At 42.8% G+C, this 27431-nt stretch overlaps 1 protein-coding gene across 2 annotated transcripts in view; it reads left to right on the forward strand.

The window, feature by feature from the left end:
- Positions 1 to 27431, forward strand: part of MIPE (mitochondrial intermediate peptidase) — a 201873-nt gene that overhangs the window by 137356 nt on the left and 37086 nt on the right. Inside the window, exon 19 of one of the 2 annotated variants that reach the window (XM_011755703.2) lies at positions 14757 to 15019. The exons of the other annotated variant lie outside the window; for it this stretch is intronic. Coding sequence (XP_011754005.2) covers positions 14757 to 14854 — 98 coding nt within the window. The 3' untranslated portion in view covers positions 14855 to 15019. Of the gene's footprint in view, positions 1 to 14756; positions 15020 to 27431 lie in introns of those variants that run through there. 2 annotated transcript variants of the gene reach the window in all.

Genomic DNA, 27431 nt, shown 5'->3' on the forward strand with positions numbered 1-27431 from the left:
AGTTTTCTCTTATTAAATAGTCCCTGCTTAATTTTAGAGTTTGCACATCTCAGATATCTGAATAGCATTATCAGGTTCTTTTTGTGACCCATCCCATAAGTTAGAGTATGTCAGGTAACACAGTTTTTTACTCTCTTTCCATTCAGTACTAAATGTATGTTTTGTTTAGGCTTTAGGGTCAGGAGGAAGGCCAACCTGTACTTGTAGCTCCCTTTCTAGCAGTTTAAATAAAGCTGAGCTTTAACAAAGTTCTTAAAATCTTAAGTCACACACTCAAAATAGTGGAATTTCAACACTAGATTTATTTTTGTCTTCCTTTTCATGCACATGCATTTCACATTAGGATAGAGATTTTATTTAAATGCTGCAATAGCCTGTGTATTGATTTTCTAAAGATAGCTAATCCTTTATGTCAGATACTTTCAATAAAACTAGTTTCTGCTACTTGTATATTTCCAGCATTGAATGGATAGGAGGGAATCATAAAAGTTTAATCAAACCAAGCGTACATTTGTTATTTTATTGTTGTTTATTGTTACAATAGTGAGAGCAATAACGCTAAGTACAGCTAAAAGCATTTGTTGAGTGTATTTGATGTGCCAAGTACTATGTATATTGCTGTATGATCTCATTTAATTCTCTAAACAGTCCCAGGGATGCATACGTAACTTACTTGCCTGAGATCACGTAGCAGCAGACATTAGAACCAGGATTCAGAGTCAAGTACTCTGGCTCGCCTGTGTGAGCTGGTAATTTCTTCAACTTCTTTCTCAGGTTATACTAGGAAGTTTTTGCTTTGAAATACGTGCATGCATATTCCATTGTATTTTTTCCCTTGCTCTTTCATAATTGTTGGCAACTGAGTGGCCTTGTTGGGAATACAGTGATGCTCAAAGAAGATATTATTGGGTTATCAGAGTAAGATATCATGGGGACAAATCTGCAAAGTGGCATGTGCTAACTAGTATGCTAACTAGTAACTAGTATGTATACTAGTATGTAATTGCCTTACCTACAGTAAAATGATTTTGTAGGAAAATAAGATTTGTTGAATGTAAACGCGTGAATGCACGGCATGCAAAGCAAGATTTGGAACTTTACAGAATGCTTATTGGCAGAAAGCTGCTTTTCTTGCACAGCATAGCAGGAATAAATGAGGAAAGCATGTCATGGAATCAGAGTTACAATTTAGTAGCTCTAGGATTATGACACAATTTCAATAATAGAGGCACCCCAGAATAACAGCCAAGTAAATAGAATCCCTAATCTTTGGCTTGTTCATATATTTACTCAACGTAGCCTCTGAAATCACTGAAAGCTTTTTGGAAGAAAGAAATGGAAAGGAGCACCTGCATTCTCAAGGCCAAGACCTCCCTTTTGTAAATGCACTAATATTTTAAGAGGGTGTGTGCATGTTTAATGTGTGGGTGTGTTTGTTTAAGGAAGACATTGAGCTTCAAAAGGCAAGATGTTTTGTAACCCAGAAATGTAATTGTAAATGGAATTATTAAATCTGACAATGAAATTAAAATAAACTAATGTGTAAACAGAGCACATATGTGGGGCTGTACTTGCTGGCTCACCTTCTGTGTAACACGGGTTCAGAGGCTTCACCTGAGTTAATAATTCGAGAGAGAGAGAGAGAGAGCCCCATATGTGAATGCTAACAGATACCAATCCAGCACAGGGAGCAGCTGAGTCTTTTCAGTTCAAAGGAAGAGAAGAATTTCACTTCCTGGCTGATAGTCTGATTTTCTCAAGAACTGATTGTAGATAGACGGAATCTACCTTTAGCAAAGGGTGTGGGTAACCACAGTCTTGTAGCAGAGAAAAACTTCAAAGTAAAGATGGTGAGCCATACAATTGCCCTAGGCTTGGGAGAGACAGATCTGGAATGAGGATTCTGATCTCATAAAATTCACTTAAGATTTTTCAAACTGCCAGGCTAGCCTTTGTAGCCACAATTCTTAATCAGTCTAGGTTGAGTTTGGCACATAAAATTATTTCAGCGGAAAAAATAGCCATTAAACTATTATGATGAATTATTAGAATTAGTAATGGTGCTGAGAATACTCAAACCCCCTTTTCATTCACTCCCAAATCTGTTTAGATAATCTGCTTTTTGGTACATCCGAGTTATTGTTATGTCTAGTAATGGAGGATGGCATAGCACAGACAGCTGTGTATCTGAGTGAATCGCAGGTTCTAAAAAGATTTCTGATCTCTTTTTTAAATTGTGGTAAAATATACTACATGCCATATACCATTTGCCATGTTACCCGTTTTTAAATGTATAGTTCAAAGCCATTCACAGTGTCCTACACTTACAATGCTGTGCAGCCATCACCACTATCCATTTTCAGCACTTCCCCATCACCCCAGTGAAGACCCTTTTATCACAGAAATCAGCAGGTAGAAAAATGGATTTATTTTAATTCCATCTTATGTTTCTTTCTTTTAGTAGATAAACAGTTACCTAATAAGCAGATGGCAAAAAGTAGAAAAAAGCCGTGATTTATGAGCTGGATAAGTAGCTTGTGATTGTGAGTTTTATGATAGTTTTATGATATTTAATCATAGATTAAATGTTTTGGAATTGAACTTGTACAAAAATAGTAAGCAACCTCATCCTTCAACTCTTGAACTAGGAAGCAGGTTTTCACAAATCGTCGGGTCTGATTATGATAGTGAGTGAGCATTTCTGTGTGTTAAATTCTGTATCTTATTTAATCCTTCTTAACAATCTATCAAAGTAGATGACACTGTGCCAGTTTTATGAACTTCAAACATTATACTAAACTCCAGCATTTTACTTTTACTTAGATTGCCTCCAGCGGAGGTTAAGTGACTAGTCTGAGGTCCCTTAACCAGTTGGTTAACCCAGGGTAATCTCTTACTAAACCCTTGCTCTAACCATCAGGATATATTGCCTTCTTTCGAGCCACCTAAAGTTTGATTTAGAAAATGAAAAAGGTATTTTTTTCTCTCTATTCTTTCTTGGCACCCCTTCAAAGGAAAACAGTTGTATAGTCAGAAGAGAAATAGCCTGAAATTTCATATAATGAGACACCATGCAGAACCAGATACCGTTCCATTCAGCCCCAAATTCACACCGGCACAGTGCCCCCGCCAGGCTGTTGGTGGAACTGCATGCAAATGGCTGCTCTGCTGACCAGCAAGGCCCGGCGGGGCTATTGTCCTGTAGGGGGTCCTCAGGACATTTTGTTTTTTGGAGACTGAGGCTCTTTTTGGTCCACCAGACTGTTTCCTAACTAAGTGATACTTACAGGCCTTAAATAGAAATCTGGCTAATGGAACTTAATTAATTTCTACTAAGTCCAGTGCTGTGGCTGAAATGTAAGAATATGACTAGCTTTTAACTTTTATTTTTTAAAAAACTTTTTTTTCTAGGTTTGATGTACGTGTGCAGGTTTGTTATATAGATAAGCTTGTGTCATGGGGGCTTTTATCACCCAAATTATTTTATCTCCCAGGTACTAAGTCTAGTACCCAATAGTTATTTTTTTTTCCTCTCCCTCCTCCCATGCTCCACACTCAAATAGGCCTCAATGTGTTCTCATTATTTAGCTCCCACTTACAAATAAGAACATGCAGTATTTGGTTTTCTGTTCTTGCATTAGTTTGCTAAGGATAATGGCCTCCAACTCCATCCACGTTTCTGCAGAAGATGTAATCTCGTTCTTTTTTATAGCTACATAGTATTCCATGGTGTATATGTACCACATTTTCTTTAACCAGTCTGTCATTGATGGGCATTTAGGCTGATTCCATGTCTTTGCTATTGAGAATAGTGCTGCAGTGAACATTCAAGTGCATGTGTCTTCATGGTAGGATGATTTATATATTTAGGTATATAACCAGTAATGGGATTGCTGGGTCAGGTGTTAGTTCTGTTTTTAGCTCTTCGAGGAATTGCCGCACTGCTTTCCACAATGGCTGAACTAATTTATACTCCCGCCAACACTGTGTAAGCATTCCTTTCTCTCTACAACCTCATCAGCATCTGTTATTTTTTTTGACTTTTTACTAATAACCATTGTGACTGGTGTAAACTGGTATCTCATGGTGATTTTGATTTTTTAGCTTTGATTTTAAAGAACTGATGAGGTATTTGTCCTGGGTGTCTTGGCCTCAGGGCACTGGCCACTCCTGAATGATGTTAGGAGTTCATCCACCTTTCCACATACACAGAGCACCCAGACCTCCCCTCTCCTGGGCAGCCTTGGACACCAAATCCAGGAACTTCCCTTGCACCTTTGAAACCCACAAGCAGTGATACTTCCTTCCCCGACTCCACAGGGGAAGATCCAGTTTCAGGGAGACCCAGGCTATGGAGGGCAGTCCCTCTGTGCTTCTTCCTGTCCCCCTCACACCTCCTGCCACCCCCTGACAGGGCTCAGCGGCAGTGAGACACTGTTCTTCGTCCAGGAACAACCCCTGCTTTTCCAGTGAAGGTGGGGAGTGGAAATCAGGCATTAAAGCTTGCTCGTGTATCACCCAGACTTTATGAATCGGAGGAAAGACAGAATCATTTAAATGAAAAAACAGCTGCTTCAGCTACAAATCCTGGGTCTACAGAATCGGTCTTTGATCAGACAAAAAGATCAGTGTTCCGTAGACATCATTAAATTGTTTCTAACAACGGGTGAACTGATCTTTTTTTTAAATCAGCTGGAAATCTTCTTGAAAGAAATAGAACCAACTCTGGCTTACCAAAGCAGAAAACCAATTTTTTTTTTTTGAGGCCGCAGAATCAAAGGAAGAAGTTAGAACAGGGCTCCAGCAGAGCAGCTTGCGAGGGCTGGGCCGAGGAGCGGGTGTTCCTCATGGGGCTGGTGCTGAGATGGTTCCGCTCCAGCCAGCCATAGACCTTTCTCCGTTCCTCTCAAGACTCAATCCGGGAAGAACACATCTGGGCAGCCTCACTGGGTGAGCCAAGGGCAGGGAGAGCTTCCTTATTCGCTGGCCCACCGCAGGGTGTCTGCCTGCACTGTTGACGTTTTGGGATCAGATAAGTTATTTTTATGGGGCCTGTCCTCTGTGTGGTAGGGTGGTTCACTCCCCCAGTGTGACAGCCAAAAATGTCATCAGGCCTTGCGAGATGCCCTGAGAGACAAAATCACCCTCTAAACCACTGCCCTAAAGCAAAATTGTTCTCCTAACCAGAGGGGAAATGGATGCTAGGTGGAAAAAAGCAGTATCCTACCCCATTGACACTTCGTGCTGTATAAACAGTTATGTATTTCCATGGCTTTCTCCCCAGCTCATGACGTTCCTCAGAACAGAAACCTCATGTCTCGCTCATATCTGTGTGCCTGCTGTCTCTAGCACACAGTGTTTAGCACACAAGTGCTTAGTAAACATTTCCTTTGATAAATGCATGAGCAGACGTTCAGTCTGAAGTGGAATCAGGAGTGGTCATGTTCCTGCTTGCTGCCGTGCACAGGGAGTTTGGCCTGCAGGCAGAGGCATTGATCTCAGAACGCTAATGGTGGGAGAGGTCCATGCCTGTGGGGAGTCAGACCGAAGCAACTCTATCCACCTTTCTGCTAAAATCACCCACTTTGGCAGAAATCATGACCTATCAACAGATGGCCGGTCCTCGACCGACTTCCCTGTGTTTTCCTTGAGACATGGCTCCCTCTGGGCTCCTGCCTGACTGAGGTTGGGTTCTATTTCTCAGGCTAGAACTGTCAGAATGAAAGAAGCTTCTTAGGTGTGTGTTTCTGAGCTTTCTCATAGAGGAGTTAATAATTGATCAACACAAATTACTGTCCTCTAGAATGCTCCTAGTAATCAAGACATACCCTGCTTTTTAATTTTTTAAATAAAAGGACTGCCTTAATCTGCAAAGGGCACCTCCCATCTGGGAGACTTCTTGAGCAAGTGCAGAGCCACAGCTTCCACCCAGCTCACGCTGACACCACATCCCTTTCTCCCTCCCCACTACAGATCTGGAGGCCAGATCCATGCCAAATCCACTGGATCAGTGTAGGTGCTTTTCCATCTAGCTGGGCCCTCAATAACTTTGAACAGTGTGCCAAATAAATTATAGTTTGACACGAAACAGTTGTTTTCTATTTCACCTGAAAAGTCTTTTTTAGTTAAGTAGAAAATTATATGCGTCTACATCTTTCTTGCTCAGTGTTTTTCAGGTTCTAGTTGCCAGTTGAGAGAAACGACATCCATTTTCAGGCTTAATAGGTTTCCGCAGGTCCAGCTGAGCCATGGGTCTTAAAGGTGAGCGTGCAGCAGAGTCACTGGGAAGGCTTATTAAAACACAGGTCACTGGGCCCGTCCCCAGTTCTGATTCAGCAGGGCTCAGGTGGGGGATTAAGAATTCACATTTCTAACAGGCTCCCAGTTGACACACCAGTGATGTCAGTCCACTTTTAGGTCCACTGGATCATAGTTTTCAGAAGAAAGTCTCAGCCAGTCACAGAGGCGCACGCCTGTAATCCCATGGGGCACTTTCAGCGGCTGAGGCAGCTGGGTCACTTGATCTCAGGAGTTCGAGACCAGCCTGGGAAACATGGCGAAACCCCATTCCTACCAAAAAAAAAAAAAAAAAAAACTAGCTAGGTGCGGTGGTGCATGCCTGTAGTCCCAGCTGAGGAAAGCAGAGGTGAGAGGATCACTTGAGCCCAGAAATTCAAGGCTTCAGTGAGCCGAGATCACACCACTGCACTCCAGCCTGACTGACAGAGTGACACCCTGTCTCAAAAAAAAAAAAAAAAAAAACTCAGTAATTGTTATATATAATATATTAAGGGGTCTCTAATCTTTTGGCTTCCCTGGGCCACATTGGAAGAATTGTCTTGGGCCACACATACACTACACTAACCATAGCTGATGAGCTAAAAAAAAAAAAAAAGGAAAAAAAATCACCAAGAAAAAATTTAATAGTATTTTAAGAAAGTTTATGAATTTGTGTTGGGCCACATGCGGCCCACCGGCCGTGAGTTAGACAAGCTTGATATATAATATCTTCCTAATAAATAACATGTTTTTTCTTTTTTGGGGCTGTTTGTTTTGCCTTCCTGAAATTCACATTAGGCATTTAGGCACAGATAGAATGAATGGATGAATGAATGGAAGAACTCTTATAAATATTCAATTAATAGTTTCTTCGTTCATTCATTCTTTGACTTTCATTAAATTTGGATCATATTCAGCCGCTGATCAAAAAGCCATAGTTTCATTTTATTGGGTACCTTTGCTTGGTGTCAAGCAATAGATGAAATAGACTCAAAGAAAAGATGTACCTATTCTTCTTCTTCCAAGCTTTAAAATAATTCTGCCTTTTAATTGCCCGGTAATCCCCTGTATTTATGAAACTAAATGATACACCAACCATTTCACCCTGGGGCCTTAGGAAAGGGAGCCAGAATGAGATTTTGTCTTTGCAAGGTTGGCTTCCAGGTATAATCAAACTGTCAACCAATTGCTCTCCATCATGTTTTCAAATAATTATATTAGTTGTGCATCCAAAAGGGCATTCAAGGGATTAAGCAGGTTAGGCCATGAGTATGCTGATTTTTAAATGAAGGTCTGGTTGGATTATGTGTTCGTTATGTATTGCAAAATAACAGAATATGAACTTGCAGCTTTGTACACATAATGAACTCATCCTGGAGCTGACCGGACCTTTTCTTGGTGAAAGTGTAGAAATCTGCATAGTTAGGAGCCCCTTAAATATGTAAAGGCTTCTGTTTGAAGGGGTTACCACAGACACCTGGAGGCCACCCAGGAAGCATCCTGAAGCACAGACCTCTTGGGCACTTTTTCCTCCCAGGGTCACGCCAAGACAGGAACTCCAACAGCAACCATTTTCCTCCCAGGGTCACGCCAAGACAGGAACTCCAGCAGCAACCAAGCATCGCGAGCACTGTGTGCCCTGATGGGAAGAGGCTCTTGGTCGTTACATGAGTGCCTGTCCTGGTCATGGGTGTCCCAGTCACAGCTGGGCCAAGCCACCGTTGGCAGTGCCAGACTACAGCCCTGTGAGACGAGGCCGCTGATCTCTGCCCTCTCCTTCCAGCTAGCTGGGTACAGTCGAGGCTGCTTGTAAAGTGTGCTCCACAGAGCAGACGCCGTGCCAGTTGGGCACAAGTGCTCATGGGTGGCACCAGGAAATAAGGAGACCTTTCTCTCAGGATTTTCTGCGTATTTAGGTTCTGTCCATCAAGGATGCTGATATTTAAATATAAACCGTTTTAGAATGTATTTGACAGAATGTCAGGGCATGAGGCAGTAAATATATCATGGTGCTTTAAGAGCATGGGCTCAGGAACCTGTCTGCCAGGGTGAAAGCAAACCTGTGAGCTGTGTGACTCTCTTGGCTTCTGTTTTCTTACTTGTGAAGATAGGGGTCTCAAGGTGTGTTTTAAGGAGACCCCGGATCAGTGCTCTTAGGACAGTGTCTGGTGCACAGTGAATGCTCCGTAAACAGCCACCACGGTTCTGGGAGTGGAATGGCTGGTGTCCTCTCTGATGAGCCCCGTCTAGGCCAGCTGTCTGCAGGTCAAGTCCTCCTGCATGGTATTTTTCTCCTCACTTTCTTTCCAGCTGTATGTCTGCAGTCACTCGGAAGAGGAGGACTGGAAAGCCATAGTGTGGAAACCCTGCCGTTTTAAGACTCAGTCTTGGAATCTTATTGATATTATAATTTAAATTAGTCAGCCTAGAATAATTACCCTAGTGCTTCCAGGTTATGAAACACGTCATTTGAGCAGAGCCGTCAGAAGAAAAATGTTCTGGCTTGTGCCATCTTTTCTTAGCTCATTTGTCTCTCAGGTAAAATGAGGAGAGAAATATGTTAAATTCTCACTCTTTAACTACTCTTCACATATACTCTGTCTCTCTCAGTAGGACAAACAGATGAAGATATACTACCTGCTTCCTTGTGTGAGCTCATATTTGCAATGTGTGTCCTGATGCACTTTTGTCTTTCTTGCATTGCTATTGACCCTTTTCTCTTTTTAGTTGTAAAGTTATTGCCTGAGTCCTTTTGTCAAGATCCATTCATTCTCCCTCTAATTTAGGTGATTTCCACAGTGAAATGTGTTTGTCAACTCCATCCACCTTAGTTGGAGCTAACAGCTCCAAGCTGGTTCCCAGGGTGCTTAGAAAATACAATTTTAATCGTCACCCTTCTAAAATTAAGACGTGAAGGCAACGGGGACATCTTTGTCAGCTTTAAAAACGAAACGAAAGCTTTCTTAGAATTTTTTGACTATGGCCATATACAAGCTAAATCCAGTTTTTCTTACTTGTGGAACTACCTGAAACATTGGGCTTTTTTTTTTTTTTTTTTTTTTTTTTTTTAATTTTCTGTGTAGGGTTTAGTTCGTGTTAACACTCGCAGAACATTTAAATCTAATTAGAGCAGGGCTAGCATAACAGTGTGCCCAGGATTCTTCCCAGTAACCGTTCTTCATTATCCCTCCAGGCTCGGGTCCTGACTTCCTCCTTTTTGAACCTTCATCTTCACCAGTCACATTACACACAAAATCACCAAACCAGTTAGCTCTAACTGTATTTCTTTAGAAAAGCCCACAAGTGTACATATTTTTCTCTTGTGGCCACAGTTGCCATTCTGTGAGATACAGGAATTGTTTAAGGTGGGAAACTGGAGAAGGACGTGTGCTAGTTGGGCCTGTCTGCTGGGAAGGAGAGAGCAAGGTCGTATTTATATTGGCAGTTTGTTGAGTTGAAGTGAACACTTCAAAGAACAGGATGGCCATACTTACCTGAATAGCTTGGCTCTGAATAAATGACTTTCCCTTCTGAGAATTCCAGTCATTTAGTTATAAACGACCAGTCATGTAATTATAGAAATGTTTCAAATACTGTTTTTTTTTTTTTAGTTTTAAGGAGCAGAGAGAGTTTAATAGGCAAGAAGAGGCAAGGAGGAAGGGAGAAGGAAGAAGCTCCCCTGTACAGAGACAGACGGAGGGGGGTGCTCTAAAGCCAAAAGAGGGAACCCCACCTGCCACAGATACCAGCTAGGTATATACACAGCGGCTGGAGGAGGCAGTGTCTGATTTGCACAAGGCTCAGGGGATTGATCTGACTAGGCACGTCATTCACCTAGCCCGAGGGAAAAGCTGGCCCTCCCACCCTAGCCTTTTAATATGCAAATGCAGGACACCATGATGTTCTGCACAGGCGGGGATACTTCGGAATGGCCATGTATCCAGGAACGTGGGGAAAGGGCAAGAAGGCCACCGGAATCGCCGTGTTTGGCTGGACCCAGTTTCTAATGGCTGGCGTTTGGATATCGGGTTACTGGCCTGGCTTTAAGAGCTGGGGCTTTACAGGAAACTTTTCCAGACAAGCTTTAAAAAAAAACTTCCTAAGGACCCCTTTTCCCCTCTGTCTGCCTAAAATAATTTATTAGTAACTCCTACAACATTCCGCACTGTGGAGATGCCACACTAACTGCTCTTAGGGGTTTGGGTGACGACGCCTTCTGGCTATTTCCTGCTGGAAAGGGGCGTCGAGTGGGGAACAGCAGCTAGGGCTCCTCCCGGGGTTGATCTAAGGGTCCTCGGAAAAATGGCACGTCCATGTGTGGTTCAGTTGACAGCACCATTTGGAGTTTGATTGCTGTGAGTTGGCTGATCCTCTCCTCTTGAGGTCCCAAGACAATTTCCAAATTCTAGAGGAACCAGGCAGAGAAATAAACCTGCTTCATACTTTGTTCATAGGAGCACACCTTACTCAATTATTAAAGGCCATAAATAGTTTAAAATAAGTTTCCTTGACTCAGTCTGATGAATGAATTTCCTTTCCCGGCCAACGCACCAAAATGATACGGCTCCGATGAGTGGGGGAGCATCGGGGTTTTTGGTCCCGTGCCGGTTTAGATACAGGGACACGGACACGTGTGGAGTGGTTTTAAGGAGCAGAGAGTTCAATAGGCAAGAAGGGGCAAGAAGGAAAAGAAGGAAGAAGCTACCCTGTACAGAGGAGGGGGGCTCCAAAGCTGAGACAGGGAACCCCTCAAATACTAAAAAGGAAGAAATGGTGTGTTAGGCTAGCACATTTTATGGAAAGCCGTGTCTTAATTAAATGTTTTCCCTACAAATGTTCTCTGTATCAAGAAACCTGGCACATAGGGAATGCATGAAACCTGATTTGTAATTAGGTTGAGTCTACTTAAGTAATAACCTACATCTGGAAGGTACAATGTCAACTGTGCTACTTTAGCCGTCATCACGTACCCAGTGTTTCTATCATTAGTGACACAGCTGGGCCAGAGGTGAGGCCTGCATTCACGCATGCAGATTATTTTACTGTAAAAAAGAACACTGTGTTTTGAACTTTAATTGCACAAATAGACATAGCAGTGACATTCTCTTCTAGTAACTGCCCATTATTCCTCACATATTTCCTAAGATAGAGCTGTTAAAATTTAGATAGACATTAGATAGACAATAAAAATATTTCAGTGTACAGTTGAAACTATAACGATATTGGTGGTGTTCTCAACTACCCCAGGTCTAGTTAAGGGCTTTCAAGTATGTGTTTGGACAAAGTATTTTCATGTCGACCATCTAGATAATCCTTGGTCTGTTTCCCACCCCATGTACTTTCTGATGGGGTGATCACATCTGCACCTCTAGTCCCCAGGCTGTCCCTGAGCTCTCTGTCCTCACTGCCTCCACATGGAGCATCCCCTTCACCTCACACTTGTCAGGGGTTGTGTCTCCACACCACCCTGCTCCTCCTGGATTCCAGCTCAGTCTGTCCTTCCTGTTCTGTTGGTTTCCCTGGTTCAGAGCCCTGGGTCCTCTCATGTTCATCTCCCAGAGTCTCTTCCAGCCTTACTCTACCCGCCAGACCACTTCTTGATAAGCATACATTGTGCATTTCCCCATGTTTGTGCCTTTCCTGTATTGTCTCCTCCACCTAAAAGGCCCAATCTGTTAAGTTTCTGCTCAATCCCATCTCCTCCACAAACCTTCTGAATCTCTTCACTGGAATTCATCTTTCTCTTCTGTTCTCCACACTGACTGCCCTTTGTATGCTATTAGCATCCACAATTTACTTTTTCTCAAGATTTCATGTTAAAATTTTTCAAATATTCAGAACAGTTGAATGAATAGTACAACACTCATATACCTGCCGTTTAGTAAACAAGTTCCTATATTTACATCTCTTCATCTCCCTATCTGGCCTTATATTTTTATGCATTTCAAGTAGCAGACATCAGTACATTTTATACCTAGATTCTTTTGCATACATAGCATTAGAGTTCAATAGTTGCTTACTGTATTAGGTAAACTTTTCATACAGTGAAATGCACAATCTCAAATGTACCTTTCAATGAATTTTGATGCGTATGCACACCTTTATAACTCAAATCACTATCTAGATGTCGAACATTACCATCACACCAGAGGCCCTCCTGCCCCTTCTCAGTTGATTCTAATATCCACTCCCAAAAGCAACCACAGTTCTGATTTTTTTTCACCGTAGATTAGTTTAACCAACTTTTTGAACTTCATATAAATGAAATCAAACAGTATGTACTGCTCCGCATAAGGCTTCTCTCACTCAGCATAATGTTTTTGAGATCCATTTGTGGTGTTGCATGTGTGAATAGTTTGTTCCTTTTTGTTGCTGAGTAATATTCCATTATATGAGTATATTGTAGTGTGTGTATTCCTATCCTAGTGATAGAAACTTGGGTCATTTCCAGCTTGGGGTTGTACAAGTTGTTTCTTTGTTGACATATGCTTTCATTTCTCTTGGATAAATACCTAGGAGTGAAATTGCTGGGTCCTAGCGTAGGTACATGTTTAGTTTCATAAGACACTGTTAGACCTTTTTTCAAAGTGATTATATCATTTTATCCTTTCACCACAAATGTATGACAATTCAGGTTGCCCACAGCCTTGTCAACATTTCATGTAGCACGGTGGCTCACACCTGTAATCCCAGCACTTTGAGAGGCCAAAGCAAGGTAGGAGGATCGCTTGAGCCCAGAAGTTCAAGACCAGCCTGGGCAACATGACAAGACCCCATCTCTACAAGAAGTTTAAAAACTAGCAGGGCATGGTGGCACACACCTGTGGTCCTAGCTATTCTCAAGCTGAGGCGGGAAGATCACTTGAGCCTGGGAAGTCGAGGTCGCAGTGAGCCATGGTCACACTGCTGCACTCCAACCTGGAGAACAACAACAACAAAAATGAGCCATTCTGGTGGATGCGTCATAGTATCTCATGGTGGGTTTGGTTTTCATTTCCCTAGTGACTAATGATGTTGAATGTCTTCTCAGTGCCTATTAGTTGTGTTATTTATTCATATATCATCTTCTGTGAAAAACCTGACCTTGTGAAGGTAAAATCTTTTGTCAATTTGTAATTTTGAAAAAAAGTCTTTTTACAATGGGTGAAGAAGTTCTTTATGCATTCTGGATACCAGTCTTCTGTGAGATATGTTTTGTGAGTATTTTTTCCTACTCTTTCATCTGTCTACTCATTGGCTTAATGGTTTCTTTTCAAGAGACGTTTTTAATTTTGATGAAATCTAACATTTTTTCCTTTTATGGTCAGTGCTTTCTGTGTCCTAAGAAAGTACACCTACTTCAGAGTCACAGAGATACTTCATGAGGTTTTTTAAGACAGTAATTTTAGTGTTTACACTTAGGTCTGTGATCATCTCAAGTTAGTTTTTATGTATGGCATGCAGTAGGAGTCCAGGCTGGCTTTCCCCCATATGGATATGCAGTTCTGCCCAGCCGACTGCTGTGCGTGTCCTTCTCACTCTCATGTTGTGACTGAGCCTGCCCATCTGTATGCCCATGACCTGGCCTGATCCTTTCCACACAGCAGATGCTGCCTTCGTGTTCACTGAATTGCAGTACAGGTTCAGAGAACAGTAGAGGATTCCGGCAGCTTTTTAATGCCTTGATTTTGAAAATGGTTTTACAGAATTCATCTCCCAAAGTAAATGTCAGTATATAGAGCTTGTTCAACCCTTGAGTTAGCATTTCCTGCCAAGAATGTAGGTTGAAGCAAGAAGGTTAATTGCATAAATCTTTGTTTTTTGGCTTCTTTAGAGTGAAGAAAGAGTACAAATTCAGCTTTTTATTGAATTCTTAATATATGCTAGGCATGGTGCTTCATTGCTTCTACATCTTCTTGTTTGATCCTTATAGCAACCTTGTAGGAAATTTGGGTGCCAGAGATTTTAAGTGACTTCTGCATTACACAGTTAGTAAGTTGCAAAGCTAGGAGTTCTCTGGGACAGGGAAATCTGGAGGAAAGCCAATAATTTGATTCTGATATAAGACTTCTATAAAAGAATTAACATCTAATTGATTGTAAAGTGTATAGAACTTGATAGCAAAACTGGATAGGTAACTAAACTTAGTAAATTCTGAATCATCCAAGTCAAAGATAACTAAAAAACAATCAGTCTTCTAATATCAGTCTTTAAGGGTGTAGTCATATATGCAAAAATAATAGCCCTTAGGAAATATATTTAGGCCTAAATCTCTAAGCTAAGGATTGATTTGTTAGTAAAAATGCATTAAAATTATAAATAGCTCCAAGGCCCACACACTGTCCATGGCTTTACAAAATGTCCTTGCAGTCAGGTTCTACAGCCAGAGTCTTGACTCAGAAAGCCAGCGTGCTCCTGTAGTGTGTGGATTTGAGTTTGCGTCTTTGTGGTTCCCGTTGCCTCCGGTGAACACAGTGCTGACCTCTCTTTGCTTGCAGGTGTGCTTCAGAAGTGTCCTTCTGTTGATGACTTCGTAAGTGCCCTGGTTTCTGACTTGGATCTGGACTTCGAAACTTTCCTCATGGATTCTGAATAACAGAAACATGCTAAACCTCTTCAATCAAGGTGATGTAGATAATGACTTTGTCACGAATGCTGCAGCTGTGAGAGCTTGTTTCTCATTTCAGTGTTCACTTCTGTAATAAATTCGGAAAAACTTTAAACTGAGAGAACTTGGAATAAATCATTTGTTTTAATTCTGCTGGCTTTTCACCTGTTTGGCATGTTTTTGAGCACATGGAAATCTCTGACCTAGTAACAACCATCCTTCTGCATGGCACTGTTAAACGGAGGGTGGGGGCATTTCCTAGTATAACCACTCCCCTGTTGAGCTTTTCCCCCTTTCCATGGATCTGTAATTAGTTTAATTAAATATTTAATTAAAAGCAAAAGTGTTTAAGACAGAGTTTGAAGCAATATTCAGAAAGGTTGCACATATAGTTCTTTTGAGAATGATGACCATTTCTTAAGACCACTATCTAAAGTAGGCTTAGAAAATACACTTTAAATAGTTACAAGCAACCGACAAACCAAGTGTGGTTTCCAAAATACATGTAATCATCTGTACTGTTTTTTCCTGAATGTTTAGGCAAATAAACTCAAAACACAGAGGACTGGCTTGGCAATGAAGGTAGAATGAGTAAGTGCACATACAATTAATAAGTGACATACCAGTGTCAAGCAACTGGTGAATCAGGAAACGGGGGTTCAGACCATGTCTGCTTTTATCTGGAACTCATTTCCTTTACACTATTGCATACCATACTGTATTTTGGTTTGTTATTATCAGGAAATAAATTATTTAATGGGTTTTTCCCACCATTAAAGTCAAAACCTAATTATGAATTTCCAGTTTAAAAAGGCACCTGCTAACAGCCTCTTCCTGCTTCTCACCAAATGACCAGTGATGAAACAAAAGGAAAGATTCAAAAGACCCAAAACTAAGACACACATTCAACCTATCTGCAGAATCTGGAGGAATTTCTTCATGCTCAGAAACAGACGGGACTGGATGGAGAAACGTCCTCAGTGGCCGGCCTGTGCCAGGTGCACCTGGATGCAAGGGGGATCGGCCCTTCCTGCTTTCCCACCTCCTGCTCACCCTTAAAAATGCAAGTCGGTACTGACCAGAAGGCAGAGCAGCCAGTACCCCGAACGGGGCTTCACGTTTGAATGCTGCAGTGGGTCCCTCCCCGCTGCTCCCCATTGGAGCTTCTCTATACAGCAGTGCTTGGAAACTGCTGCTCACACAGCCTTGGGCAGGGAGTGGGCCTGGCAGTGGTGTCTCCTCTCCCAAAGCAAAGCTGAGGAGGGGAGACAAGGGTTTGAGGACGGGCTCCGGTGCAGTGCCCAGGGAGGAATCTCGCTGTTTCTTGTCTCACCCTATTCACAACATCCAAGCTAACTTAAAAAGAGATCTCATCCCGACAAACTGGCAATGCACAGATGCCAGCTCATTCTGGGAGACAGACGTGGAGAAATTCACAGGTAAATCAGTTACAGGTAAATCTGAGAAGTGCTTTCATCAGCACCCAGGTGCACCGACAGTGACAAAACCCCTGCATCTTTATCAGGTCTTTTTTGTGGGGGTGAGTAACCAAAAAAAAAAGAAGTGCATGTGGAACCTTTTTAAAAGCATTCTTAAGAAACGGGAAAGGAAGACTTGACCTGGAAGATGCTGGAAAATCAAAACTTTGAAAATTATTTTTTTTTTTGAGACAGAGCCTCACTCTGTCACCCAGGCTGGAGTGCAGCGGCATGATCTCAGCTCACTATAACCTCCGCCTCCCGGATTCAAAGGATTCTCATGCTTCAGCCTCCCTAGTAGCTGGGATTACAGACGTGCACCACCACACCCAGCACATTTTTGTATTTTCAATAGAAACAGGGTTTCACCATGTTGGCCAGACTGATCTCAAACTCCTGACCTTAAATGATCCACCCACCTTGGCTTCCCAAAGTGCTGGGATTACAGGTGTGAGCCACTGTGCCTGGCCAAAAGTTATTTTTTAAAAGGAGCAAATTGCTCCTTGTACATTGCAGCAAAATCTATTTTTGGTTTTTTGGAGTTTTTTGTTTGTTTTTTTGTTTTCTTTTTGAGACAGTCTTGCTCCGTTGCCTAGGTCAGAGTGCAGCAACACGATCTCGGCTCACTGTAACCTCCGCCTCCCGGGTTCAAGCGATTCTCCTCCCTCAGCCTCCCAAGTACCTGGGATTACAAGCACCCGCCACCATGCCTGGCTGATTTTTGTATTTTTAGTGAGATGGGATTTCACCATGTTGGCCAGGCTGGTCTCAAACTCCTGACCTCAAATGATCCGCCCGCCTCAGCCTCCCAAAGTGCTGGGATTACAGATGTGAGCCACCGTGCCTGGCCCTCTCTGGAATTCGCAAAGAGATTTGAGAAAGCATGGTATTTATGAAGTTGAAAGCCATAAAGAACAAGCAGAAATAAAAAGACAACAGGTCAAGTTAAAAAGGAAGATGGGTAAAATAAATGCAGAGAAACGATAACCACAGTACAATGACCGAAAACATTGTCAGAATCAGAAAAGAAGAAAATCGTCGGGGAAAAACCTGAGAATCTTTCAGAAGGCAGGTTAAAGGGATGCAGTGAGAGCAGACAGCAAGACAGCAGGGTGGAGGCCGCACCCTCTGCATTCTGGAATTCCTCAGATGAAGCCAGGGCATTTGCAACAAAAGCAATAACCAGAGATACGTTCTGGTGTACTCCTGTCTTCCCAGGAGTACAAACCAGTGCCTGGCATTTAGCAGGGGCACTGGTGAGTGAATGCTCATCACTGATTTTAGAAACCCTTTTTAAGCTGGAAGAATGGCTGTGCATTCAGAAGGGAATCCCTGATGGTGGCACACAGTGCGAACGTCCTTGCCACTGAACTATCCACATTCAAATGGTGCTGCTTTATGGTAAATTGTGTATCATGTATATTTTACCACAGTTTTTAAAAAAGCAAACAAAAGAATTCTGAATTCCAGATTAAAACATAGTGAAAAGAAACCCTCATGTAGATATATTCTATTTTTTTGAGAGTTTAAATATTTGAGCTTAATTTAAAGTTTAATTGAGTTTAATTAAAATATATGGCATATCCCAAGTTGGGCTTTGCAGAACACTTCTCCGGAACTGTTAGTTGGTGTACCAGGAACTCAGACGGGCCCTGTTATTAAATTTATTTGGGAAATGCATGGAGGTTTTGAAGGTTCACTGTGCATGTGAACGACGCTACAATCGCAAACCAGATTTGGCATTGCATACATGAGCCAGTATTTCCCAGTGTGGAATACTTACTGCTGTTTTTCAGAACCCTGGGAAATAACTAAAAATATTCAGCTGGAAATTACAGGTATAGCTATAAAGGAGCAAGAACTACAGTGACTCCAGAATGCAAGCGTTCATCACTATTAAGAGCCAAAGAATTGAAACGAGTTTTGAGAGGTGAAGACAGAGATGTAAAATGACATTCTCAGATATATGAGGGCTCAGGAAACATCTCAACTTTGTACACTTCTTTAAAAATTGCTAAAAGTATATGTAATTTTGACCAAGAGTCAGAGCAAATGAAACCTCCAAGGGACTTCACAGAATGTGGAGGGGCCATTACTTCTTCCCAGTAACAGCTGAATAAATCATAATAGCAAATTATTTTATTATGAATGTTTTCCCTTATGATGGGAATAAATCCATAAGCCATAGTCCTCTTGGGAAAATTCTCTCCTGTAGTTACAGTTTACCACCAGCTTCTAAAAATCTAATTTAAAGTTCTTAAGAATGTGTAAACGCTGAAAATAACCTAATAAAAGAACTGGTGGATAATGAACAAAATGTTAGTGTGTAGGTTTTGAGATTTAGGCCTTTTTTCTTTTATCTTTTTTCTTCTTCTTCCAATTTTTAAAAACTAGGCAATGTGTTAATTCCAATAATAAAAAAATGTACAGTGTTTTAATAATCATGGCAAAGCCAATTTTAAAGCATTTTTCCAGTTCTGAAGAAACGCTTGGCTGATGGAAGCCAATTCAGAAAATGTCTTTGAGTCATTTCAAGGAACAATTTGTACGGCCCAAAACGTTATGAATACCCAAGGTTTAGCCTGATTTGGTAAAAGCGATTGAGATAAAATGTGAACAACAATTGTGCTTGACATTTACTTAGCATTTTCCAGTTTCCAGGGGCCTGTCTCGTAGCTGTCTTACGTGAAGCACATGAACTTGCGAGGTAGCAGACAGTGATAACTGGTACTAGGGAGGCAGACAGCTCGGCACTTGCCCAGCATCCTCAAGCTGGCACCGTATCAGTGTGGCTAGAGCCACCTCCCTTGGCTCCTTGTCCACTGCCCTTTGCGCCTCATGCAGGTCTCCAGAAGACGGCCGCTCCTGCTGTGCAGGCTCCTGCGCTTCCCTTAGACACTATTGCGGCATTGGGTGGCCACATGACCCACACGGGCCTTTTCTAGTTCACCAGTTTTCTGCAAGGATGTTGGTTAAGGAGTGTCTCCAAGAGGAGCAAGGATGAAACCAAATCTAGGAGACGTGGGAAGCAAGCCAGGCACAGGGCTGGTGGGCCAGAGGGGACCACCCTTTGAGTTGGTATTTTGCTTAATCTGCATCTTCTGAGTAAGATCATCTGGCAGTGTGAGCTGTTCTCCAGGTACCTTTCTCTGTCTCATGTACAGAACCATCCCGAAGGAGTTTGTCAGGTGCCTTTGCTGAAACCCAGAGGCATTCGGTACTTCCTTGGTCTGAGGTTAACTGCACACCTACAGGCACTGGGCTCGTGCTTTCAAGTATTTTATCCTCACTTTGGGGTGAGTGAAAGATCCCCACTAGAGGAGCCCTCGGGAGAGGTCGTACAAAAGCTGACTCTTGAGTACATGCAGTAGTGGCGTCGATGTGTGTGGTGTCTTCGTTCCTGCAGGGGTGCTTGTTAGGGAGTGTTTCCAGGAGGAACAAGTCTGAAACCAATCATGAAACAAATGGTAGCTGTGAACTGGAAAACTCATTCAAAAGAGAGCTCGTGATATGTGTGGTTAATTCACCTTGGCAATGTGGGAGGCTCTAACTTGCCCATATTCGAAATAAGAATTCAGCTTTTTGTAATACAAAACAACAAAGGATTGAGAATCATAGTGTCTAATATATAAAAGACTCAGGAAAGATAAATACATCAACTGCAGAAATGTAAAATGCATGTGACCCAAGAAGGCCCCAAAGTGGCAGACAACATTGTACCCATTCTCCCTTCCAAAATGTAAGCGGCGAGCATGCCGCTTTCCAGGCTACCACACAGGATGTCAGCTGCTGTGCTGTCCTTAGAGCCTTTGTCCTGAGTTCCATGTGTTTGTCCAGCTGTCTCATTACCCGTAGGTCTTAAAGACACTTCAAATTTGACCTTCAACATCAGATTCCTCTTTTATCCCAAATACTCCCCCCGAGTCACTGTTTTGATGAGTGGCACTGTAGTCTTCCAGCTGCTCAAGCAGGAACTTCTAAAGGGGCTGAGTCCCTTCTCATCCCTGCAGTTGGCGTTTTTCTTTCCTTTGCGCTTAACCTGTGCATCATGTATCTGTCATACCTGCCTAGTTTTCTTTTCCCAGCTCGGCTGCAGATATGTGTTAGAAAATCAGCACAGGCCTCCGGTGTGATCTGGGCATAAAGTCATCAGGGTCCAAGGGAGTGAAGGAGGGGCAGTCCCAGGAAATAGTGTGTGGCCAGGCTAGGACCACAGTAGGTATCAAATGTTTGGAACCCAGTTCTGGAAGGTTTAAACAATTCCATCAGATACAGTCTTCATTAAAAATAATTGAAAATCATGAACATTTTTCTGTTCGCTCCTATCACTGCTTTAAGAAAAACCCATGTCATGGTTAATTCCATGTGTCAGCATGACTGGCCACAGGGTGCCCAGATGAAACATTTCTGGGTGTGTCTGGAGAGTGTTTTGGGATGAGGCTGGCACTTGACTCAGCAGACTCAGTAAAGCAGATGGCCCTCGGTGGAGGGGGGTGCTCGTCCAATCTGTTGAAGGCCTGAATGGAACAAAAAGTGGAGGAAGGAGGAATTTACCCCATTTGCTTCCTGCCTGCCTGCTGAGCTGGGCTATCCATCTTCTCCTCCCTTCAATCTGGAATCTACACTGTTGGCTCCCCTGGTTCTTGGGCCTTCAGACTCAGACTGGGGCCACACCCCCAGCTTTGCAGGTCTTCAGCTTGCAGATGGCAGAGCACAGGACTTCTCAGCCTCCTTCATCACATGAGCCGGTTCCTCGTAGTCTCCTGCAAAACATACATCCAACTCGTTCTGCTTCTCTGCAGAACATGGACTGATATAATCCATGAAGAAATGTGGAGGGTTTTTGTAATTTACATCGAAGAATGAATCAAACACCAAGAAAACCAAGACCAAACCAGAATCCACAAAGGAATTCTAAGCACAGCTGTCCATCTACAAGAGAATGTGTATGCACACAACTTTGACCAGTTTCTGTTGATTTCTATTCCAGTGCATTTTGTATCAATAGTTTGGAGAAAAAGCATCACACACTAGCAGGAAGCTCTGTGGCAGGGCCCAGATCTGTGACTCAATACAAGCCCACTGCTAATTTATCCAGACCCAGGAGGAGGAGAGAAACCTCAATGGAGGCAAACGTTATGACATTTAAAGGGAATTTTTTAATGGCTTTTTACACGGACTCAGCATCAAGTAGAAAGTTATTTTTGCTCTTTGTTGCCAGTCGTGGGAGAAGGGCTGTTAGCCAGGAGCTTGGAGCAGGGAGCCCGTAGGAAACAGCTTCACTTAGGAAGGCTCAAACCCTGTAGAATCCTCCTGCCTGTCCTTTGAGGCCAAGCTGCTCTGATGATCTCAATTTTGTGCTTTTTTTTAACTCTTAAAACTATTTCCAAGTTGATTTATTAAAATTTATTCAATTTACTAAAAGGACCAAATCATGTTTCTATTTCTTCAGATACTGCTCTTGAAATTCAGTTTTTAGAAACTGCTATGCATGGATAGTAGAAGGATTGATTTTTACCAACAAAACAGAGGGATGGTGGAGTAAAAGGCCTCGTTGTTCTGGCTGTGGGCCAGCAGGAGAAATCCCAAGGGGATGAGAAGGGGATCCAACATCTGGCATGTCGGGGACAAGCTGTGACAGCCACAGAGGCCACAGTAGTCGGCTGAATCTAAGCCCTTTTCCAGTGAAGTTATCCTAAGGTAAAGACATTGAGCTTACCAAGAATGAAGCACAAGAATAAGCACTTAGCTCCAGTCCAAAGAGCTGCTACCACGTGGAGGCAGCGCTGGAGTTGTGATGAGTGCCCTAGAGACTGCACGGACAGACCTGCATTAGTTGAGTTAAATAATTTGTTACGGTTGGGGAAAAAGTATGTGGACTTCTGAGAGTAAGGATCGTAAATGCGCACAAAGCAAGGATTGCTGGGGAAGATGAAAGATAAGCAGGGTAAATGCTCTGTGCAGCACAGTATGTTTCTAATAGTGCCCTCATTGTTTGCAGATTGTGTATGAAATAAGTCAGTTCCACACCACAGACGGCTCTTTATTGGCAAGCTTGTGGCTCACTGTGTGTTCTCAAAGTACTTTACAGTTTAGGTTGGAAATTGGAAGAAAAAAAGAGAAGCCAGAACTTGTGACCGGTAATAGGATTGGCTGCACACTTCCAGACTGATGATGAGTGACGTATGTGATGGACTGTTGCGTGGAGCACATCTTCAGCAAGAGGGAGAAATAACTCTTACCATTTTTGGCCAGCAGTTATTTGGTTTGATCACCAAACATCATGCCAGAATACCCAGCAAACCTTCTTAGCTCTTAAGAAGTCAAAGTCCCGGGGGAATTTATTCCTGACCATTTTAATTGGACCCCTTATGTGAGAGCAGTGGCTACCAGCTGGGGTAGCGAACCCGTCACTAGTGGATGTGCAGTGGCAGAGCTCCTGGTAACCACCTAGAGGAATACACAGGCACATGTGTGACACCAAGCGTGACACCTGTAGCACTCACATTTGTCTCGTTTTCGTCTTTCGGTGTGTAGATTCTTAGTATGGTGTGTATTTGTTCAGAGGTCGAATCAATTACTGCGCATTTCCTGAGCTCTTTGTTGGGTGCTACAGACCCAAAGATGAATAAAACATGAATCCTACCCTTGCACTCCTAACCGTGTAGTCAGTAGGTGCTGAGGAATCAATGGAGTGTCAGAGTGATGCTGCAAAGTAGACAAGGATTTTAAAAGGAAGCGAGACCTCAGGAAGATTGTGAGGTAAATGATAAGAGAGAATTAGAAAAGCAACTGAAAACAGGGCTCCATGCACCCGTCTGAAGGATCTGCCTGCCTCCACTTTGAAGGAAGTCCATTCCTACAAGATGAGCTACCCAAGGATTCCAAAATGTCAAAAGGATTATCGGACATCTGTCCAAACCCATAGACCGTACCACAGCAAGAGTGAATGTGAACCAACATAACCTGTGGACTCTGGGGGATGGTGCCGCATCAGTGTAGGTTCATGGCCTGTAACCAGTCTACCACTCTGGATGCGGGATGAGGATGTGGCGGAGACAGTGGGCAGCGGTGTACAGAAAGTTTCTGTTCCTTCCACTCAATTTTGCTGCGAACCTAAAACTGCTGAGTGGATTTTGTATGGCATAAGGAGTTCCTGTGCAATTTGCACGTTACAGCACTTTCCTCCTATGCCATGGAAGGGGAGGGAGGTCCTGGAGACAGAGCCCAGAGGAGTGACAGAGACACCAGGTCTGAATGGTCTCAGTGTCCCCGGCTCCTGCAGCATCTAATACAGTTTGGCTCTGTGTCCCCACCCAAATTGCATGTCCAATTGTAATCCCACGTGTCAGGGGAGACCTGGTGGGAGGTGATTGGATTATGGGGGGGATTTTCCCTATGCGATTCTTGTGATAGTTCTCATGAGACTTGATAGTTTAAAAGTATGTGGCAGGCTGGATGTGGTGGCTCATGCCTGTAACCCCAGCACTTTGGGAGGGCAAGGCAGGCAGATTCCTGGAGCCCAGGAGTTTTAGACCAGCCTGGGCAACATAGTGAGACCCCATCTCTACTAAAACTACAACAATTAGCTAGGTGTGGTGGTGCACACCTGTGGTCCCAGCTATGCGGGAGGCTGAGGCATGAGAATTGCTTGAACCTGGGAGGCAGAGGTTGCAGTGAGCCGAGATCGTGCCACCACACTCCAGCCTGGCAACAGAGCCAGACTCTTGTCTCAAAAAAAAAAAAAAAAAAAAAAAAGATTTGTGGCAGTTGCCCCCCTCGCTTGTTCTCTCCTGCCACCATGTAAGATGTGCCTTGCTTCCCCTTCGCCTTCCACCATGATTGTAAGTTTCCTGAGGCCCCTCCAGCCATGTGGAACTGTGAGTCATTAAACTCTTTTCTTTATAAATTACCCCATCCCAGGCATTTTTGGTAGCATTTTTGTGTAACAGACTAATACAGCACCCGATGCAGCTGTTACAAACTGTTGAGCTGGAGACGAGAGAGCATGGATCATGGCAGAGGGAGAAAAGGGTTCTGAGTGGTGGAACAGTGACAGTGCCCAACACTGCAAGGTGTCAGGGAGGACACCGGGCTCCCAGGGAATTTTGGAACTGAGGGAATGGTGAATGGAACGAGAAGCCAAGAGAAAAGAAAGTAAGGAACAAATGATGAGGAAATAGAAGCAAGGAACACAGATTATTCACAAAGCCTGGCCAGGGTGATGGGAAGAGCAATGGAATGGCACATCATGCTCATCTGACCTCATGGTCAGCTGCCCCCCCAAGGAGCACAGGAGGCCAGACCAGGCCATGTGTGACGCTGCAGGGCACCAACCCCAGAGGTCTGTAGAAAGAGTATTACACACTCTTGTATAATATGTCCATACATCAGTCACCAGGGTGGTACATGTGTTACAACCCATGAACCTACATTGACCCAGGGGCCACAGGCTACGTTCGTTCACATTCACTCTCTCTTTGGTACAGTCTACTGGTCTGTAATGCAGTGATGTATTACACACCCTGCACCATCATGCAGCATCACAGTCCCGTGTTCAGGGCTGTGCACCACATTCTTAACATAGACATTGTGATGCTTAATTGTATGTAGCAACTTCACTGGGCCATAGTGCCCAGATAGATGGACAAACATTATATATTCTTGATGTTTCTGTGAGGGTGTTTATAGATGACATTAACATTAGAATTGGTGGACTTTGAGTAAAACAAAGCCCTCCAAATATATGTAGGCCCTCTCCAATCATGTGAAGGCTTGAATAGAACAAGACTAACTTTCCCAAGCAAGAGGGAATTCTTGAGAATACTGCCTTTTGCCTTTATCTGCACCATCAGCTTCTCCTGGGTGTCCACATGCCCGCCTTCAGACCTAGACCACAGCATTGTCTTTCCCTGGGTTTCCAGCCTGCCAACCAACCCTGCAGACTTTGTATTTGCCAGCCTCCATAGCTGCATGATCCAATTTCTTTTAAATTTTCTTAAGAGAGAGAGTCTTGCTGTGTTGCCCAGGCTGCAGTGCAGTGGCTCTTCATAGGTGCGACCACAGCTCACTGCAGCCTCAAACTCCTGGGCTCAGGAATCCCCCTCAGCCTCCTAAGTAGCTGTAACTACTACAGGCACACACCATTGCACCCAGCATAAGACATGAAACCTGTAATTATACTTTATCCATGTTTATCTCCCCACTAAACTGTGGGCAAATTGAAGTCAGGACTTGTATCCTTTCATCTTCATTTACCTAATGACTAATAGTGTCTGTTGTATGGTACCCAGCTGGCTGCATCTTCACCAAAGTTTCACTGATAATTAAGAAGTTCTTGCTAAGTGATCTTTTGAAATAAGTTTTTTTCCTGCCTCTGGTAGATATGTTTACTTCCTTCCCTCACTCACTGGGGTGACAAGCTTCAAAAGATAATGTCTGAATGGAAGTACAATTGTTTCTGCATGCTTTTCCAACTGATAGAACATTTCCATTTTGTTAGGAAATTGTAAATTTCTGAATGTACCTAGCACATATGAATGCTCATAATTCTTATTTCCCTTTCTTTTCTTATTAAGGTCCACATTACCACTTTTAATTTAGTCTTTATATCTTCAGAGATAGATGAAATACTGTCATATCAAGAAAATTGGAAGGTAGATAGCTTTTTTCTGGCTATGCAAGGTAGCTCTATGAACCTGTTTTCTTCAGGGTTTTTAGAAACATGAACATTTTGTTTACTCTCTTAACTGCAGTGATAGAATGCAAACTTCAACTAGCTTGAGTAAAACAGTGATTCCTTAGAAGGATACTGTGAGGGCCGGGCGCGGTGGCTCAAGCCTGTAATCCCAGCACTTTGGGAGGCCGAAACGGGTGGATCACGAGGTCAGGAGATCGAGACCATCCTGGCTAACACGGTGAAACCCCGTCTCTACTAAAAAAATACAAAAAAATAGCCGGGCGAGGTGGTGGGCGCCTGTAGTCCCAGCTACTCGGGAGGCTGAGGCAGGAGAATGGCGTGAACCCGGGAGGCGGAGCTTGCAGTGAGCTGAGATCTGGCCACTGCACTCCAGCCTGGGCGACAGAGCAAGACTCCGTCTCAAAAAAAAAAAAAAAAAAAAAAAAAAAGAAGGATACTGTGAGGATGTCTCATAGCACACAACGACTGCCAACAGCAGTTAGGATGCTTTGGGTGCAAATAAAATAAAGCTGAAGTCAAACAGGTAAAGCAAGATGAAAATAGCCACAATATATTGCTATGTCCCCGTTTTTTTGTTTTTTTTTTTCAGCTGTCTATTACATGCTATTTTGTAACCTGCTATTTTGCTTTAAAATCTCATGATTTTTCTCCAATCATAAGTATTTTTCTACGTCAGTTTTTATGGCTAGATAGTATTCTGCTCAGTGTTCTTGAAGGTCTTGGGAGAGTTCAGTAAGTAGAACCCATCTTCCCCACCCAAATCGAGAAAGAGCAGGTGGAGAACCAAAATATCACCCTTATTTCTAATGAAGGCAGAATCAGAAGGCATAGCTTGTAGCAAGAGACAAAGTATACATACATTGGAGGATATTTATGCTTTCCTGTAACAGTCTCGTAGGATCCTAAATGACCTGAATTTATCTTCATAGATTGATTGGGAAAGGAGGAATTAGCGAGAGACAGGAAATTGAGAAATAGGAAATTATTCTAATTCTAGCATTAAGATATCCAGAATGACTTCTTATTACTAAGAATGGTAGAAAAACTCACCCATATTCCCTTAAGGTAAAATGATGCCGTTTTATTGGCATAATCACTATTAAACATGAATAGGTTTTGTAACTTTGGATTTGGCACTATTTTTCCATTTAGTGAGCATTTATTGACTGTCTGCTATGTACCAGGAAAAGTTCTAGGGCCACAGAGTCCTAGCTCTGCCTTTGCTATGGATGAATGAAAATTACCTCTTTCATATCTGCACTGTCTGTTTGTTAATGTGTATGAATATATGTGTCTGTGTGTGTGTTTCTGTCCTTTGACATGAAAGGGACTGGCAACTTTAGCCCTATTGCTGTTGTAAATCCTCATGCACCTGTATTTTGCCTCT

Source organism: Macaca nemestrina, chromosome 16, assembly GCF_043159975.1.
Source record: "Macaca nemestrina isolate mMacNem1 chromosome 16, mMacNem.hap1, whole genome shotgun sequence".
In the NCBI taxonomy this organism is placed as follows: Eukaryota; Metazoa; Chordata; class Mammalia; order Primates; family Cercopithecidae; genus Macaca; species Macaca nemestrina.